Genomic DNA, 16,818 nt, shown 5'->3' on the forward strand with positions numbered 1-16,818 from the left:
AAAGTATTCAAAAAAATAAAAACTAAAACCTTTCCAAATTTGGCAAAAGGAATAAGCCCAAAGATTCAAGAAGCTGAATAAACTCCAAACAGGACAAACCCAAAGAAATCCACACCAAGACGCATCATAGTCAAATTTCTGAAAACTAATCAGGTTAGGTCCCAGTTAACATCTAATTATTTCTCAGCACTCTACTTAAATTAGACCCTCCTAATATGCTATTCCACCGTACATTGTACTTTTCCTCCATAAGACCCACCATATTTAGAATGATTTGTCCAACGTTCATCTTCTCCACTAAACCACAAGTTTCATTAAGTCAGGGGCTTGGTTACTGTTATAGCCACAGCACTTAATACGGTGTCTACCAAATAAAAGTTGTTCCATTAATGCTTGTTGAATGGTGAATTGGATAAATGATTCTTCTTCAAAAAAAGTTCCCTTTTAACTTCCAATTCATTTTGTCCTTTTCTCAAAACTATACCAGAGACTCACCTCTTGATCAATTGTGATTGCTTCCAGGTTGGTCTGCCCTTACCTTATTAGTTTGTAGAATTCTTGCATGAAATGCAGCTGGCCAGGCATGAAGCAACAGGTAAGCATAGGAGCGAATGGCATATGCTGGGGAATATTCCCAAGTCTGAAACCCTTCCCCATAGATGAGGTAGTGTGTCTAAAAATACAAAACAGATAGATTCAGGGTTATACTGGCCAAAAATCTCTGTTAAGCAGATGCAAGTGAAGTTTCTGAGCAGAAATATTAAAAACAAAGGCAGGCCAGGCATGATGCCTCACACCTATAATCCCAGCACTTTGGGAGGGCAAGGCAAGCAGGCTGCTTGAGCCCAGTAGTTAAAGACAAGCCTGGGCAACATAGCAAAACCCCATCTCTACCAAAAAAAAAAAAAAAGTAGCATGGTATGGTGGTGCATGCCTACAGTCCCAGCTACTTGGGAGGCTAAGCCAGGAGAATCACTTGAGCCTGGGAATTAGAGGTTGCAGTGAACCTAGATCATGCCACTGCACTCCAGCCTGGGCGATCTGCAATTGATGGATAAAAAAGGAATCAAAATGATACAATATTTAAAATATTAAGACATTATAAATTTTACAAGATTGCTGTTTGGTCAACACTGAAAGCTTAAATTTTACCTTCTACTTATTTTTTCTCAATACTCGTTAGCCAAAACAGAAAACCTCTAAATTTTATATTTTCCTTAAACAACCTACACTTAACAGTCTTCATTTTTTTAATTCAAAATGTGATCAGAAAATTTTACCTTTGAATTTTCTATAATAAAAGTCAACAGGTAATGTGTAAATCAATAAATAGCAATAAAAGTATACTATTTAGTAACACTATTTTGGTAACCGTCAGAAGAAATAACTTAAAAAGTGAAAAAAAGTGGTTGCTTCTGGAAAGTAGGATTTGGACATGAGAAGTGGAATAGAAAGCTACTGTTTTTCCTTTAGGTATTTTAGTAGTTGTTAACTTTAAAAACTATCTCCAGGTATTATTTTCATTTAAAAAAAAAGAAAATTACAAATTACACCTTTGTGTAAACCAGCTAAATTCCCTACAGCCTTCAATAGCAGGTAAATCATCCGCTTAGAATACAAAAGTGAAAACATGTTACTGGCCAGGCCCAGTGGCTCACGCCTGTAATCCCAACACTTTGGAAGGCGAGGTGAGAGGATCACTTGAGCCTAGGAGTTAAATACCAGCCTCGGTGACATAATGAGCCCCCATCTCTGTTTTTTGTTTGTTTGTTTTTTGAGACAGAGTCTCGCTCTGTTGCCCAGGCTGGAGTGCAATGGTGTGATCTCCGCTCACTGTAAACTCTGCCTCCCATGATCAAGCATTTCTCCTGCCTCAGCCTCCCGAGTGACTACAGGCGCCCACCACCATGCCCGGCTAATTTTTGTATTTTTAGTAGAGTCGGGGTTTCACCATGTTGGTCAGGCTGGTCTCGAATTTCTGACCTCAGGTAATTCACCCGCCTCAGCCTCCCAAAGTGCTGGGATTATAGGCCTGTTTTTTTTGTTTTTTTTTTTTAAGAAAATACAGTTATTTTACTAGGAGTCACACTTGTATATTATTTGTCTCTCGATTGGTAATAACACCTATGCTGCAAAATCAAGAACAAAAAGATAAAACTAAAGAAATCACCTACTGGCTCCCAGTAGTTGAATGTTTCATCACAGTCAGAGATGTTGCTCAGGAGAGCAGCACATAACCTTGCTGAAAGCAGACACTTGAAAGCAGTAGATCCTTCAGGTGCCCAGACTTGTCCTGCTTTGTTCCCAGATAACCTGTTCAAAAGCAAAAAAAAAAAAAAAAAAAAAAGCATGTCAGGAAGGACCTGCTAATCAGAAGACCTAAATCTAGATAGAAAGGACAAAAAGGGCAACGGACATTAAAGCACTTAAGTTATTCACCTAAAAAGGTGAATGGCTAGTTGTTTTTCTCAGTAAAATGAATAAAAATTCAGATTTTTAAGAAAAAAATTTTATGAGATAAGGTCTTGCTATGTTGCCCAGGCTGGACTTAAACTCCTAGGCTCAAGTAATCCTCCTGCTTCGGCCTTCTGAAGAATTGACTTTAATCACTCAATCACTCCTTCCACTTCCTGCTTTTAAGGCATAAATTAACTCATACACTTTAGCTCAATGCATTTATGACACTCTATTTATCCCAAGCCAACTAATCACTCACTTGAAGGCCACAAAGCTGTCATTCTCCTTTTCTTTCTTTTCTTAACAAGGTCATTGCTTTTCATGGCTTTATTCATTCCCCCTTATGTTCAGATAGAAGCCTAGGTACAAGGTACATAGCCTACTCGAATTCCATATGTTGACAGCTCCCTTAATGCAGTTCTAACCTGCAGCCTCCAGGGTTTGGGAAGAGGTGATGGCGGGTTGGATGAGCCCAGTAAAGGGTCTGGACTTGAGGGAGAATAAAAGGAGCTATGAGGAACAGCCGTAAAAGGTATACTCTTCGATCCTGTCTACATCTCCCACAGAGGCTGTGCCCACTCTAGGCCTGGCCCAGGAGCATCACAGATCCGCACTCCAAGGCAGTTTTACAGCGCAGTGGAGGGATCTAAGGTGGGCGAAGACTGAATGCTGACCCGCCCAGGAAGAGCAATAGGACCTAGCTGAAGAGGGAGCTCGGGCCTCCGGCGGGGAGGCCAGGCCGGACTAAGCCCCGCGCGCCACAGCTAAGACCCTCCCGGGGGCAGCCCCGAACCGCCCCGCCGGCCGGCCACGCCCCTGCCGCGCCGCACACGTACTCGGTCCGGTGCTCCGCGCCGCCCGCCTCTCGGCTGCCCAGCAGCTCCCGCAGCTTGTCCGCAGCCGGGGCCGTATCCCCACTGCTGGCCCCGCTGCCCTTCAGGCGCTGCCGAGCCCCTCGACTAGCCATGGCAAGCCTGGGGAAAAAAGAATTCGGCACCCTATGAAGTCGGTGAGCGCGCAGACATAGCTTTGGCTGGCAAACGGTGTCCGCCGAGGGACAAAAGATCTTGACATGCGCAGAAAATACTGAATTATAGCGTTACTGGGCCAATTGGGGCAGACGCCCGAGTAGCGAAGAAATAGAACCTGAGGAGTTTCTTCATCAGGGCTGTCCCATCCACCTGCTTCTACCTCTGGCCATTCCTACCTCCCTCCAACCCTCTTTTCCGTCACCTTTCAGCATTCTCCATTCTCAAAAAAAAAAAAAAAAAAAAAAAAAACCCACCTCTCAGCTCCCCTATTTAAATGAAAAAACAAATAGAAAGTGATTAAAGAAATCTACATAGTGAGATGTGAAGTATTCAGTTAAATATCACAGCACAGCTACCTACTAAAAGGTCCTTAAAATGTCATTTTTAACACCTTGCCTTCTCTGTATTTTGGTAAGAGTGACAGAGGCAGCCTGTAGCTAAAAACTGCTTCAGAGAGACAAACCGGTAATGGCAGAGTGTAGACTGATGAAATTCTGTGCGGCAAATTGAACCAAATGTCCATCACTGTCATCGCTACTACGGCATTGTGGTAGGCATTTTACATATTTTATCCTTTTTAAACTTAATACAACAACCTTGTTTTATTTATCAGGAAACTAAATAAACTTGGAGCTAGTAAATGGTGGAGCTCTGTTCCAGCCCAGGACTATCTTACCGGAAAGCCCATGCTCTCTCTTCCCACCAGATCGGGTGAAAGGTCTTCATTTCCTACAATCATTTTTATACTGGCACATTGATGATATCATACCTGTGACCCACATATCTTGGGGGTCATTCATCTAATCCTGACGATCTATCAACTCCTCTAATCACAGAGCTATATCCTACCCTGTCGAGCTCCATGCCAGTAACTGGGACAAGTTTATAGAGGGAATGCTAATCTCTTGACAAGGTCTCACAAGGTTGTGATTTCCTACTAAAAATTCCCAAGTATTGAAAATGGAGATTGATCATATTGCTCAGTTCTCACATGCAGTCATTAGTTACCAATTTCAAATATCCAGCTTAACTCTTTTTTTCTTTTTTCTTTTTTTTTTTGAGACAAGAGTCTTCCTTGCTCACCCAGGCTGGAGTGCAGTGGCACAATCTCAACTTACTGCAACCTCTGCCCCCTAGGTTCAAGAGATTGTCGTGCCTCAGCCTCCCTAGTAGCAGGGACTATTGGCCACCACGCTGGCTAATTTTTGTATTTTTAGTAGAGATTAGGTTTCGTCATGTTGGCCAGGCTGGTCTGGAACTCCTGGCCTCAAGCGATCCACTTGCCACAGCCTCCCAGAATGCTGGGATTATAGGCGTGAGCCACTACACCCAGCCTAACTGTATCTCATATACCCATCTCCTCCTTTTCATTTAACTCTAATGCAGGTCCCTCCCTATCTGTCTACGTAGGACTAACACAATAGCATCTCCACAGGGATCGCTCATCTCAAATTCATCCTGTGCAACATTATCCAGTTAATTTGCCAAAGCACTACTCTGGGGCACTTCCTTAATTAAAAAACCACCGGATTTTTTCCTATTGCCTATCAAATAAAGTACAAACTCCTTATTCTAGCATTTGGTCTTCATGAACTCCAGCCCCAACTTACCGTTCCAATCTTATCTCCCACTACTTTCCTATGCACACTTTACATTCCAGCTAACTAGCCTAGAAAGTGCCCCCAAATGCTCCCTTATCTATATCTGTTTATGGATGTCCTCTGCCTGAAATGCACACCCTACTTGCCTAACAATTCTCCCTTCACATTCCTGCCCTTGTTTTAAGATCCAGCTTTCAAACGCTACCTTATACATGTACCAAGCACTACTGAGGATAGAAGAAAGGGATAAATCACATTACCTGCCATCAATTAGCAAAATAGTCAATGTGGAGAGCTCAGCAATAGATGTGTCTGTAAGAGATCCCTTGATTCTTTATCCCACTCCCCAAACTTACTCGTATGGCAGTGTTTCCATCCAAGTTAATGACACTTCCAATCTTCTAGGTATTCAGGTCAAAAACCTAGTAGTCTTGCTTAATTCCTTTATTTCTCTAACCCCACACCTCTCTCACCCACACACAAATGTTTAATTCATCAGCAAGTCCTTCCAAATATTATCCAAGCCAACATTTTACCACCTTGGTCCAGGTCATCATTATCTCATTTGCATTACTGCAATAACCTCCTAATTTGTCTCTGTACTTCCATTCTTGCCTTCCCAAGTGCTTTCCTCCAAGAATAAATAAGACAGTCACGTCTCTCACAGAATATAATCCCAAATGTGGAGCCTAACTATTAGCAGGAACATACATTACTTCACATTAGAGTACCGCATTCTGCAGAATCCTAAGCAAAGTTAATTTTCCAGTGTCCCTTAGAGATACTTACAACAGAAGGCCCCAAAATCCAGAGAGGCAAAGTTTAATCACAGTTGAATGATTACTGTTAAAGACTAGGGAAGAAGTAACAGAAAGTAGCAGAAAGAACATGGGCTTTAGAGTCAAACAGACCCAAATGTTAACCCTAAATCTGACACTTTATTCGTTCCATGACTTTCAACCACAGAATTAAAATGGTGATGATTATAATAATAATAATACCAAAATTAATGTGGAATATTTGCAATTTCCCAAGCTAATAAATGTTAGTCTGACTCCAAAAACTACTCTCATAAGGTGATTTAATGAAATGATACAACAAAGTTAAGGGAAGAGTAATTGACAGTGTGGAAAACATATTTATATTTGATGAGACACTTAAGTTCTACTGCCTGTTCAACAATAGAGTATCTAAAGTACAAGATGCTGTTTTGTTTATTGTTTTAGTCACTTCTCGGGACCAAAATATTACACAACTCCAAATGTCACCAATCACATTATAATCTATAAGTTTCAGTGATAGAGTCAAGGTATCTTTAAGATCAACTAACAGTAGGCCGGGCGCGGTGGCTCACATCTATAATCCCAGCACTTTGGGAGGCCGAGGCGGGCGGATCACGAGGCCAGGAGATTGAGAACATCCTGGCTAACACGGTGAAACCTCGTCTCTACTAAAAATACAAAAAAAAAAAAAAATTAGCCGGGCGTGGTGGCAGGCGCCTGTAGTCCCAGCTACTCGGGAGGCTGAGGCAGGAGAATGGCATGAACCTGGGAGGGGGAGCTTGTAGTGAGCCGAGATCGTGCCACTGCCACTGCACTCCCACCTGGGTGGCAGAGCAAGACTCCGTCTCAAAAAAAAAAAAAAAAAAAAAAAGATCAACGAACAGTAGCTATGGTCACAAAGTAAGAGATTTTACAAAAACAAAAATCCAGAAAGGACTACTGGTTGCAAGTTGGTAATTTTCCTCCACATCCCCCGCAATGAAGGATCACGCTGCAGAAAAGGATTTACCAAACTACCGAGGTACAACATATAGGTGTTGTTGAATCTCCTTCCTAAACTGGGACTGCATTGATGCTACTTGCTGCTGGGTGAGGGCCTTGTCACAGGTCTGGTAGGTCAATCTATAGCAGAGACTGACCTGTTGAGTCTTTGGATGCTGGAAACGGCTAAGAAACTGTATGGATATAATAGTGTCCTGAGACACTGCTCGGGCCACAGTGTGAAACTCTAGTTCATCAAATCCTTTCTTCTGATCTATCCAAAAACTAACATCATGCACATAACATGGAGGATACAGAGAATGACTTTTAAAGGGTTCTATTTTGCCAGGGACAAAATTTTTCAGGAAACGGTTATCAAACGTCCACAACATTCTCCAGTCAGAGATACACCAGACAAGCATGGCTAATAAGTCCAAGTTCATAGACACAAACACAAAACACTGGTCTTTATGTATAACACTAGTGGCAGATGTGATAACAGACCCAATAATTAGATCCTCAGTACAATCTGGGCTAAAATTATGAGTCTTCACACGAATCATATAATCCTTTCCATTTGACTGAAGGACAAATTTGACTAAACTGCTCAGCTTAGAGCTCTCCGGTAACGTCTGGGTCAGCAGGCTATCTAGAATGCCCTTCAGATGATCCAGCAGTGATTGAAGACAGCCATCCTTCAGATTTTGATTAAACCCAAGGATAAATAAAGTTTCATGAAATGCTGGCATTGTGAAAGGCAAAATGTGGCACTTCTGAAAGACAGGTCCACTGAGGATGTGCAGAGAACCTGAGAGGAAGTCTGGTACTTCGATGACATCCTGAACATGCACTAGGAGAGAAGGTCTAAGGCAGACCTTGGCCTGGCCACAGGTTCCTTCACAAGCTTCTTCTTTACCATCTCTTCCAGGATTCTTGAGAAGGCTAAGTTCTGAAAATGACACTAGAAAGTCTTCCACATCTTGTGATGTCCCACCAGTCAGGGACTCAGAATTTGAGTTATCTTCATGGAGACTAATCCAAAAAGCAGCTGACAGAAAGTCACAATTCCAGAAAGGAAGAACACTGGTACCTTCCTGTGGCAGCAAAGGGTAGGAACACTTCAGCCTTTTTAGCGGGAAAACTTTGCCTAATTCAGCAATGAGTTTCTCATTTATGGTTTTGATAGGATGACATGAAGGTGCTTCCAGGAAACCCCTGTTTAAACACACACAAAAATAACTTTTCTAACTTAAGATAGTAAATAATTATAATGTAGCTAGAATTAAAAATACAAATAGCTGGACAGAAAAGAATTATCTTTAAATTGATCTTGAAAGGAAACAAAGAAATCATCTACCATAAGGAGAAACAGATGTGTATTTCAGAACTCTGACAGCCACCATCCCTACAATATATCAGAAAATGTGACCATTTTTAATTCTAGAGATGCTTAAGGAGGCCAGGCTGACAAATAAACATAGCACCAACATCACTAACAATTTATGCACCATCCATTCAATATATGGTTGCCATCAAGACAATCAGGATACAACTGGAGATGGAAGTGATTTCCAGCAAAATAACTGGTTACCTGTTCAACTTTCCTACAAGTGCTTCTGGTTCTGGAAAGGAAAACCACTGGTTACCCAGTTTGATCCTGAAGATTCTGGGTTGAGAACCTTCGAAAGGTAAGCTCCTGGTGAAGACATGGTTCAAAGCACCTTCTACATGAAAGGACTTATCTTGACTCCTGGCAAAATAGACACCAATATGAAGTCTGTCATTATTAAAATAAGCAAGTATTTTTACAGACTGAATCAGTTAATTGACAGGGCCTATTGAGTCTGTCTATGAGATTTTGTTATCATTAGTGAGAGAGATGAAAACGCAGAAGGCTTAAACCTATGCTATTACCCACCTATATCCAGTGCACTTGTACCCTGGCACAGCCTTACAGCTGAATGGATACACGTCGCTTAAAATGAGCCCCCCCAGGGCTGCCATGGCAACCACTTGCCAACTGTTGTGCCATTCTCTCTGGGGCTTATCCGCAGGAGTTCCACCTTGTCCTCTACATAATGCCACGTGGACTTCTCCTTCCTCTCTAAGAACGTCTGCACAGCTAATAGGGAGAAAATAAACACTAACTAATTATCATAAACAAGTGGAAATTACCACAGGAGTTGGCAACATACACATGGTTTGCCTGTGAAATAATTAAAATCCAATCATACCTATGTGCAAAGATCTATTAGACCTCAAAAAATGCAAAGAAAGTAGCTGGAAGTAAATAGAAGCATAAATTAAATGTTCAACCCACTCACTGATAAGATTGGCTGACCAGGGTCTGCTTTGCATTTGTGTCGTTCATGCATATGTCACAGAAAGATCAATATCTGCACAGTTCCTATATATGATTCATTGCTTAGGCTGTTTCTTTCCATTTAGAAAGTTCTTTTCACTGCCCTCCTGAAATTCAAATACTAGTTTAAAATACCACCTCTGTCAAAACTTTATTGACAGCTATGCCCCATCGGACACCTCCAATAGTATCATGTCTTGTGGTATAATCATGTAAAGCACTGTTTTCAGTTCACAATAATTTTATGAGGCTGTTAGTTACTTTTTTTTTTTTTTTTTTGAGATGGAGTCTTGCTCTGTCGCCCAGGCTGGAGTGCAGTGGCATGATCTCAGCTCACTGCAACCTCCACCTCCCAAGTTCAAGCGATTCTCCTGCCTCAGCCTCCCAACTAGCTGGGACTACAGGCACGTGCCAGCACGGCCAGCTAATTTTTATATTTTTAGTAGAGGTGGGGTTTTGCCACTTTGGCCAGGCTGGTCTCAAACTCCTGACCTCAGGTGATCTGCTCACCTCGGCCTCCCAAACTGCTGGGATTACAGGCGTGAGCCACCACGCCTGGCCCAGTTAGTTACTATTAATATCCCTAGTTTACAGTTGAGGAAACGGAAGCATGTAAAGATTAAGTAAGCTTGCTTAAAATAACAACTGTTGGCCGGGCGTGGTGGCTCATGCCTGTAATCCCAGCACTTTAGGAGGCCAAGGCAGGCGGATCACAAGGTCAGGAGATCGACACCATCCTGGCTAACACGGTGAAACCCCATCTCTACTAAAAATACAAAAAATTAGCTGGGCGTGGTGGCGGGCGCCTGTACTCCCAGCTACTTGGGAGGCTGAGGCAGGAGAATGGCGTGAACCCAGGAGGCGGAGCTTGCAGTGAGCCAAGATTGCACCACACCACTGCACTCCAGCCTGGGCGACAGGGCGAGACTCTGTCTCAAAAAATAAAAATAAATAAAAATAAAAAAATAACAACTGTTAAGTGGTGGGCTGGGATTTGAATCCAGGCAGTCTGGCTTCTAAGTGCACGTTCTTAGCCATTAGACTATATGGCTCTCATTATTTTGCATTGTCAAAAATAAATGATCCTCTTTTACACACCCAAGAGTACACTATTTGTACTTTCATTTAGCATTTAGGTTTATATATCTGTCTTTCCAACTAAATTTGGGGTTCCTTTGGGGCTTTATAGTCTCTTCTAAACATATCATAGTAGCTTGCACGTGTGCCTTATGTTTGGGTACAGTAACTATGTTATGGACACCTTAAACATTTTCCTTGTGAGGGCGCTCCTTTCCTCACCTTTGGAAAAATTTGGCAAGCAGTTCCCTGTTCTTAGCTACGCCAGCTTTGCGTCCACAATGCGGGAAGTTGAAATAAATTTGATCAAATTCTCTCTCGTGCAGTTCAAAGACATCTGCCAGCTGGGTGCAGTCCACACCGAAACGTACATCGATACCTGGCAAAGATAGTTTGGGGGCGCAAAATATAGACAGGAGGATGCCTCAAGACATGGAACAGAAAAACTCTTCCTAAGTTAAACCGTGCAGACCAGCCCAAGTCTGGGCACAAAGCCGGCTTTATGTGAATATCCGTGAGGCGATCAAGAACAATCTCCACGTGGGTTACATCCCCACGCCCCCACCCTTTCCACTTTGGGACGCGCCGGCCGCTGGGCGGGGTTTCGCAGAGGGGCGGGCTCGCTACCTCGCTCGCGCAGGCGCTGCAGATTCTCCCAGGCCAGTGGATCCCGAGCCAACTCGGCCGGGCGCTGGAGGCAGGTGGCGGTAAGATGAGTGCTCTGATCCAGGGTTTCGCTCAGAGCGGCGGCGAAGGAGAAATTCCCCTCCCCAACCAACAGGAGGCGCCGAGGGGCCATGGCCTCCACGGACTCCCGGCTCGCGTTCTCTGTGGCGCTCGTTTTACGTCACTTCCTTCACGGATCTCTCTCCGCCCCGTCTTCACCCGTCACTAGTTGATGACGCACCCATGGCGCCCGGTTGTCTAGACGAGCCGGTGTACCGACTCCCCGGTGGATGATAACTATGAGTGCAAAAGCAAGACGCGCACTTTCCTGTCCCCTCGCCCTTTCACCCCCTCGGGAAGATCAAAGTGTCTTTAGCCCAAGCATGGCCTTGAGCGACTTCATCACACCTGCATGAGGTCACAAGCGGTCACTAGCGCAGCGGGGTGAGGCGAGTTCTGGGTGAAAGAAACGGGGCGGGGCTGAGGCCAAGGAAGAGGTTGGACTGTGTCTCGCATGCTCCTGACGCAGAAGGTTTTGAAACTTTTTTCACCTCGTCTAAAATGGCTGCCTCCCAGTGTCTCTGCTGCTCAAAATTTCTCTTCCAGGTGCTTAAATCTCCTATCTTCTATTCGTTCAAGAAAGATTATTGAGTGTCTATTGCGTGTCAGGCCACTGTGAGGGTGGTTACGATATGTGGATGAACAAGATGTGGCCTATGATTTCAATGAGCCTGCAGTCTGGTGGGGAATGCACAGAGCAAAACAGGCAACTCTGTTATGGCAGGGTGTGTGCTCTGGGAGCACACAGAAGAACGTTACCAAGTTTTGGGGCGAAGTGGGTCAAAGAGTCCTTGGATGAAGTAAACCCGAGTTGAAAGCTAACAGGGTAAAAGTGCATCTTAACTGAGTCAAGAGGCGTGAAGAGGCAGAAGGAACAATATATGCAAAAGCTTGATGGAGAAACAGAATAGTTGAGTTTGGCTGAAACACAATTGGAGGGAGAGTAACAGATGAGACTGAAGAGTTAGGCAGGGGCCAGGTCATAGGGAGCGTTGTAAACCTTTAAAAAAAAAATCAACTTTTATTTTACATATGGGGGTGCAGGTACAGGTTTGTTACGTGGATATATTGCACCCAGGTAGGTCGCAGGTTTGCTACATGGGTATATTGCACCTAATAGATAGTTTTTCAACCCACACCACCTGCCCTCCCCACTCTAGTTAGTAGCCTGCAGTGTCTGTTGTTTCCATGTTTAGGTCCATGTTTGCTCAATGTTTAGCTCCCACTTATAAGTGAGAATGTCAGAGGTATTTATACCAGAGCAACTCCGTCTTGAATAGGGGCTAGGTAAATAAGGCTAAGACCTGGGCTGCATTCCCAGTAAGTTAAGGCATTCTTAGTCACAGGATGAGATAGCTCAGCACAAGATACAGGTCATAAAGTCCTTGCTGATAAAACGGGTTGCAGTAAAGAAGCCAGCTAAAATCCACCAAAACCGAGATGGTGATGAGAGTGATCTCTGGTGATCCTCATTGCTACACTCCCACCAGCGCCATGACAGTTTACAAATGCCATGGCAAAGTCAGGAAGTTACCCTATATAGTCTAAAAAGTGGAGGTATGAATTAATCCACCCCTTGTTTAGCATATAATTAACAACCATAAAAATGGGCAACCAGCTGCCCTCAGGGTTGCTCTGCATACGGAGTAGCCATTCTTTATTCCTTTACTTTCTTAATAAACTTTCTGACGCTTTATAGACTCACCTTGAATTATTTCTTGTGTCTCTTGGGGTCTGGATCAGGACCCCTTCCGGTAACAAGAACATGCTGTATTTGGTTCTCTGTTCTGTTGTAAGCCATTTCAACAGACTGAATCTTACTCTGAAAATGGTGGAAAGCCACTGAAAGATTTTAAATAAGAAGATGATACAATTAAACTTTCACTTTGAAAAATTCTGCTTTCCTGTGGAGAAAGGTTTGGAGAGGAACAAGGCTGATGGCATGGCAGGATAAAATAAGAGGCAACTGCAATAATGGAGACAAAGCTGACAGTGATTTGAATTGAAATTTGGCAGTGGGAATGGAGGGTGGCAGTCTGATTCAAAAATCAACAAGACTTAGTGACTGGATGAAAATTAAAGACAAGTCAGAGTCAAAGATAAGCCCCAGGCTTCTGGCTTGGACAACTGAGTGGATGGTGATGTCTGTCATTCCAGCCCTAGAGACAGTTACACCTAGATCTCCAGTATGAGTACCAGGCCCATTGGACTTTGTGGCACCAGCTACTCTGGTCATCATGTTGTTTGGTAACATCAGTGCATGCATATGTCTTCACAAAGGTAGATGGTATGAGGGTAGTTACCTGGGATGTCATCCTTCAATGCTGCATTATTGGCTTTGTTTCTGCCTGTGGAAAGGCAAGTGGGTGGTGACTCCCAAATCATGGCCACTTGCCCATGGTAATCTGGGTGATTCTTTCTTTGCTTGGAGAACTGGGGAAGCCAGGTTTGTTGACATCTTTAAAGAACATGGAACAGCCAAGTAAGGATTTCTGTGACTCTCATAAGAAATCTTCAAACAGCTCAACCTACTCAGCATCAAGTTACTCTTCTTCAGGAAAGGTATCATCTTCCTAAGCCGGGGGGCCAGACTCACATTTTGGGGAAAAAGAAAGATTGAGCTTTTATCTTACCAAAAAAAGTGAAATCAGACATTGATCATCTGGTATATGCAAACCAGATTGATTGGGAGAACAGGCAGAAGGACAGGGTACAATAATGAATAAAACAGATCCTGTCCTTAAGGGGCATACAGCTCTGTATAGGAGATATAATGCAGACTTAAAGAACTCTAATGTATGGTAAAAAGTTATAAATACAGGGAAAGATAAGATAAAGTTTTATGTGAGTTGAAAGAGAAGCTAACTTCAGGGAAGGCATCATTTGAGCTAGAAGGAAGGAAATGATCATTTATTACTCATTTATTGTGTTATCTAGTTACTCAACTCTCACTTCTTTTTGTTCTCTTTGACTGTAGCAGTGCTTTTAGTCCCTCAATGCCTACATCTCAAAATTACCTTAAAAATTTAACTAATTCTCCATATTGTATTGGGAATACTGAAGTTTTTCCTGTCTCTTCACGAGGCCTGGGGAGCGGGGGTGTGGATTTAATCCATGTGGTCACCCACTGTTGCTGATTGAAAGAATGGATCAAAGGGTCCCAGGACTTAGAGAAGAAGAAACAGAACCATAACAAAGCCTGGATCATTAGTACGGTGTGCTTGTGTTATACCTGGCTATGTAAAACAAGGGCAGGAAAAGATGCTTTTTTTCTTCTCTGGTTTATGCAATAAGCTTTTCTATTCTTGTCTTTTCCCAGAGACAGAACCTCGCCTGTTTCCTCACAAACCCACACTGTGGCAGCCTCATTAATGCAGATGGCCATGGTGAAGTGTGGACAGATTCGAATAATATGTCCAAGTTTTTCCAGTATGGATGGAGATGCACCACTAATGAGAATACCTATTCAAACCGTACCCTGATGGGCAACTGGAACCAGGAAAGATATGACCTGAGGAATATCGTGCAGCCCAAACCCTTGCCTTCCCAGGTAATCTAACTTTGTCTTTTTTGTTTGTTTGTTTCCTTCTGTTGGCAAAAGAAATGTAGTGGCCATTTGAAATGCAGGGATGTAATAACTTCTGGTGCGGTGATCTCTCAGTTTTCAGTGAAGTGGTTGGGGCAGAGGAACAGTCCGCAGCTGAACCACCTATGCTCCTTTACTGTCAAGTTGAATATTTTATTATCTGTAAGGTTTCAAAAGGAAGGGCAGTCCTCTTTTTCTCTTACTTCTGTTTGGACTTTTATCTCTTAGTCTACAGAAATTTATAATGTCTTCTGACTTAGACTAGCTTTTCCCCTGGTCCTTGCCTATCTAGACTTGTCGTTTATCTGAATCTTGCACTTAAATCGCTCCTAAACAAACAAACGTACAAAACATGTCAAAGTTAGAAGGATATAGACTAACACCATAGAACTCAGTCCATCTAAAATATGACAGTCCGTGAGAATTCGTGTCATATTGATCTTTATTTCCTGATGTTAGCTGTAGACTTCCAGATTCTTAATCTGTTAATTTTTCTTTCCAGTTTGGACACTACTTTGAAACAACATATGATACAAGCTACAACAACAAAATGCCACTTTCAACACATAGTACGTGGACTGTTTTTTCAAATTCTTACATTTTCAGAACCTAACTCAGTGACCAGCACATAGAAGGAACTCAAATAAAAGTAAACTGAATAGGTGAATAAGTGAGGCTGGGCGCAGTGGCTCACACCTGTAACCCCAGCACTTTGTGAGGCTGAGGCAGGCAGATCATTTGAGGTCAGGAGTTTGAGACCAGCCTGGCCAGCGTGGTGAAACCCCATCTCTACTTAAAAAAATACAAAAATTAGCTGGGCTTGGTGGCGCATGCCTGTAGTCCCAGCTACTCAGGTGGCTGAGGCAGGAGAATCATTTGAACCCGAGAGGTGGAGGTTTCAGTGAGCAGAAATCAAGCCACTGCACTCCTACCTGGGTGACAGAGTGAGACTCTATCTCAAAAAAAAAAAAAAAAAAAAGGTGAATAACTAAATGAATGAGTAAACAGGTTTTTTTCTTCAATTTTAACAGGACTTACTGTCTATTCCCTAGAAATAAGAGCAAGATCAGTTACTAAAACTCCTTAGTGTTGACTGTTTTCATTTGTCTTTCCTTCCTTTTTTTTTCTTCCCTCAGGATTTAAGCGAGAGCCTCACTGGTTCCCAGGACATCAACCTGAACTGGATCCTCCCCGATACAAATGCACAGAAAAGTCAACTTACATGAATAGCTATTCAAAGCCTTAAATTGGGCATCACTCAGGATGTGTATAAGATCTTAATATTGACTAGTTTCGCATCCAGGTTTCTAAGAAATGATAAGATACTTCACTTTTCCAGAGTGAAATGTAGGAGGGAGCACATTCTAAGTACAGCTAAAAATTTAGCTCACTGTAACACAGTTTCACTCTGAATAAATAAAGCAAAAAACACAGTAAATATTCTTTATCCCTTTTTTTGTTGTTGTTTTAACCAAGATTTAAATGTCAAATTTAATACAGCAACTCAGTTCTACATTTGGGGTGTTGTAGAAGGGCCTTAAAAAGAATTATTTCAGGCCAGGCACGGTGGCTCATGCCTGTAATCCCAGCACTTTGGGAGGCCGAGGCAGGTGGATCACGTGAGGTCAGGAGTTCGAGACCAGCCTGACCAACATGGTGAAACACTGTCTCTACTAAAAACACAAAAATTAGCTGAGCATGGTGGCTCACGCCTGTAATCCCAGCTACTCAGGAGGCTGAGGCAGGGGAATCGCTTGAACCCGAGAAGTGGAGGTTGTGGTAAGCTGAGATCATGCCACTGCACTCTAGCCTGAGTGACAGAGCGAGACTCTGTCTCAAAAAAAAAAAAAAAAAAAAGAATTATTTCTCTGAAGTCTACAACCACTGTGGTCTTCCCTTCCTTCTGTCGTAGCAAGACCTCAGAATCTAGCATAACTTAGGCTAGGTTTGGCTAGATGCTTTCTGGGTATAAGCCAGAGTCATATAGTGCAAACTTTGCTGTGATCTCGGTGAACATCCCCTCTTGAGGACTACAAAAACAAACGTAACTTTTTAAGATTATTATGGAGAATTTTACGTAAAACAAAAGTAGACAGGCTAGTCTAATGAACTCCCATGTATCATTACCCAGCATCAACTATTTATGACTAATCTTACCTACTTCTACTTTGTCTTATTGAATTAATTTTGGAGCAGATCTTAGAAATAGAATTTA

At 42.7% G+C, this 16,818-nt stretch overlaps 2 protein-coding genes across 12 annotated transcripts in view; one reads left to right on the forward strand and one right to left on the reverse strand.

Annotated features, from left to right (window-relative positions):
* ALG9 (ALG9 alpha-1,2-mannosyltransferase) overlaps positions 1–11,131 on the reverse strand; it is a 97,390-nt gene extending 86,259 nt beyond the window's left edge. For 2 of the 8 annotated variants that reach the window (XM_019036650.4, XM_055355502.2), the window contains exons 1-7: positions 10,919–11,090; positions 10,514–10,670; positions 8,771–8,974; positions 8,444–8,602; positions 3,294–3,431; positions 2,175–2,313; positions 539–673 (exon numbers count right to left, since the gene is read on the reverse strand). In XM_019036650.4, the coding sequence (XP_018892195.3) occupies positions 539–673; positions 2,175–2,313; positions 3,294–3,431; positions 8,444–8,602; positions 8,771–8,974; positions 10,514–10,670; positions 10,919–11,090 (1,104 nt within the window). Of the gene's footprint in view, positions 1–538; positions 674–2,174; positions 2,314–2,716; positions 2,861–2,882; positions 3,027–3,154; positions 3,258–3,293; positions 3,432–6,007; positions 8,068–8,443; positions 8,603–8,770; positions 8,975–10,513; positions 10,671–10,918 lie in introns of those variants that run through there. The other 6 variants (XM_055355503.2, XM_063693516.1, XM_019036649.4 and 3 more) reach the window with 5 other exon arrangements.
* A 290-nt stretch (positions 11,132–11,421) lies between these two features.
* On the forward strand, positions 11,422–16,041 carry CFAP68 (cilia and flagella associated protein 68). Of its 4 annotated transcripts, XM_031016014.3 has the most exons (5): positions 11,422–11,563; positions 13,449–13,579; positions 14,337–14,567; positions 15,106–15,172; positions 15,740–16,041. In XM_031016014.3, the coding sequence occupies exons 2-5, from the start codon at positions 13,487–13,489 to the stop codon at positions 15,847–15,849; spliced, it is 501 nt and encodes a 166-aa protein (XP_030871874.1). In that variant the 5' UTR covers positions 11,422–11,563; positions 13,449–13,486; the 3' UTR covers positions 15,850–16,041. The 4 variants fall into 4 exon arrangements, with proteins under 4 accessions (XP_030871874.1, XP_055211479.1, XP_030871876.1 ...); XM_055355504.2 differs by lacking the exon at positions 15,106–15,172; XM_031016016.3 differs by lacking the exon at positions 13,449–13,579 and having other exon boundaries at positions 11,435–11,563.
* Positions 16,042–16,818: the final 777 nt, after the last annotated feature.

Source organism: Gorilla gorilla, chromosome 9 (genome assembly GCF_029281585.2).
Source record: "Gorilla gorilla gorilla isolate KB3781 chromosome 9, NHGRI_mGorGor1-v2.1_pri, whole genome shotgun sequence".
Lineage (NCBI taxonomy): Eukaryota > Metazoa > Chordata > Mammalia > Primates > Hominidae > Gorilla > Gorilla gorilla.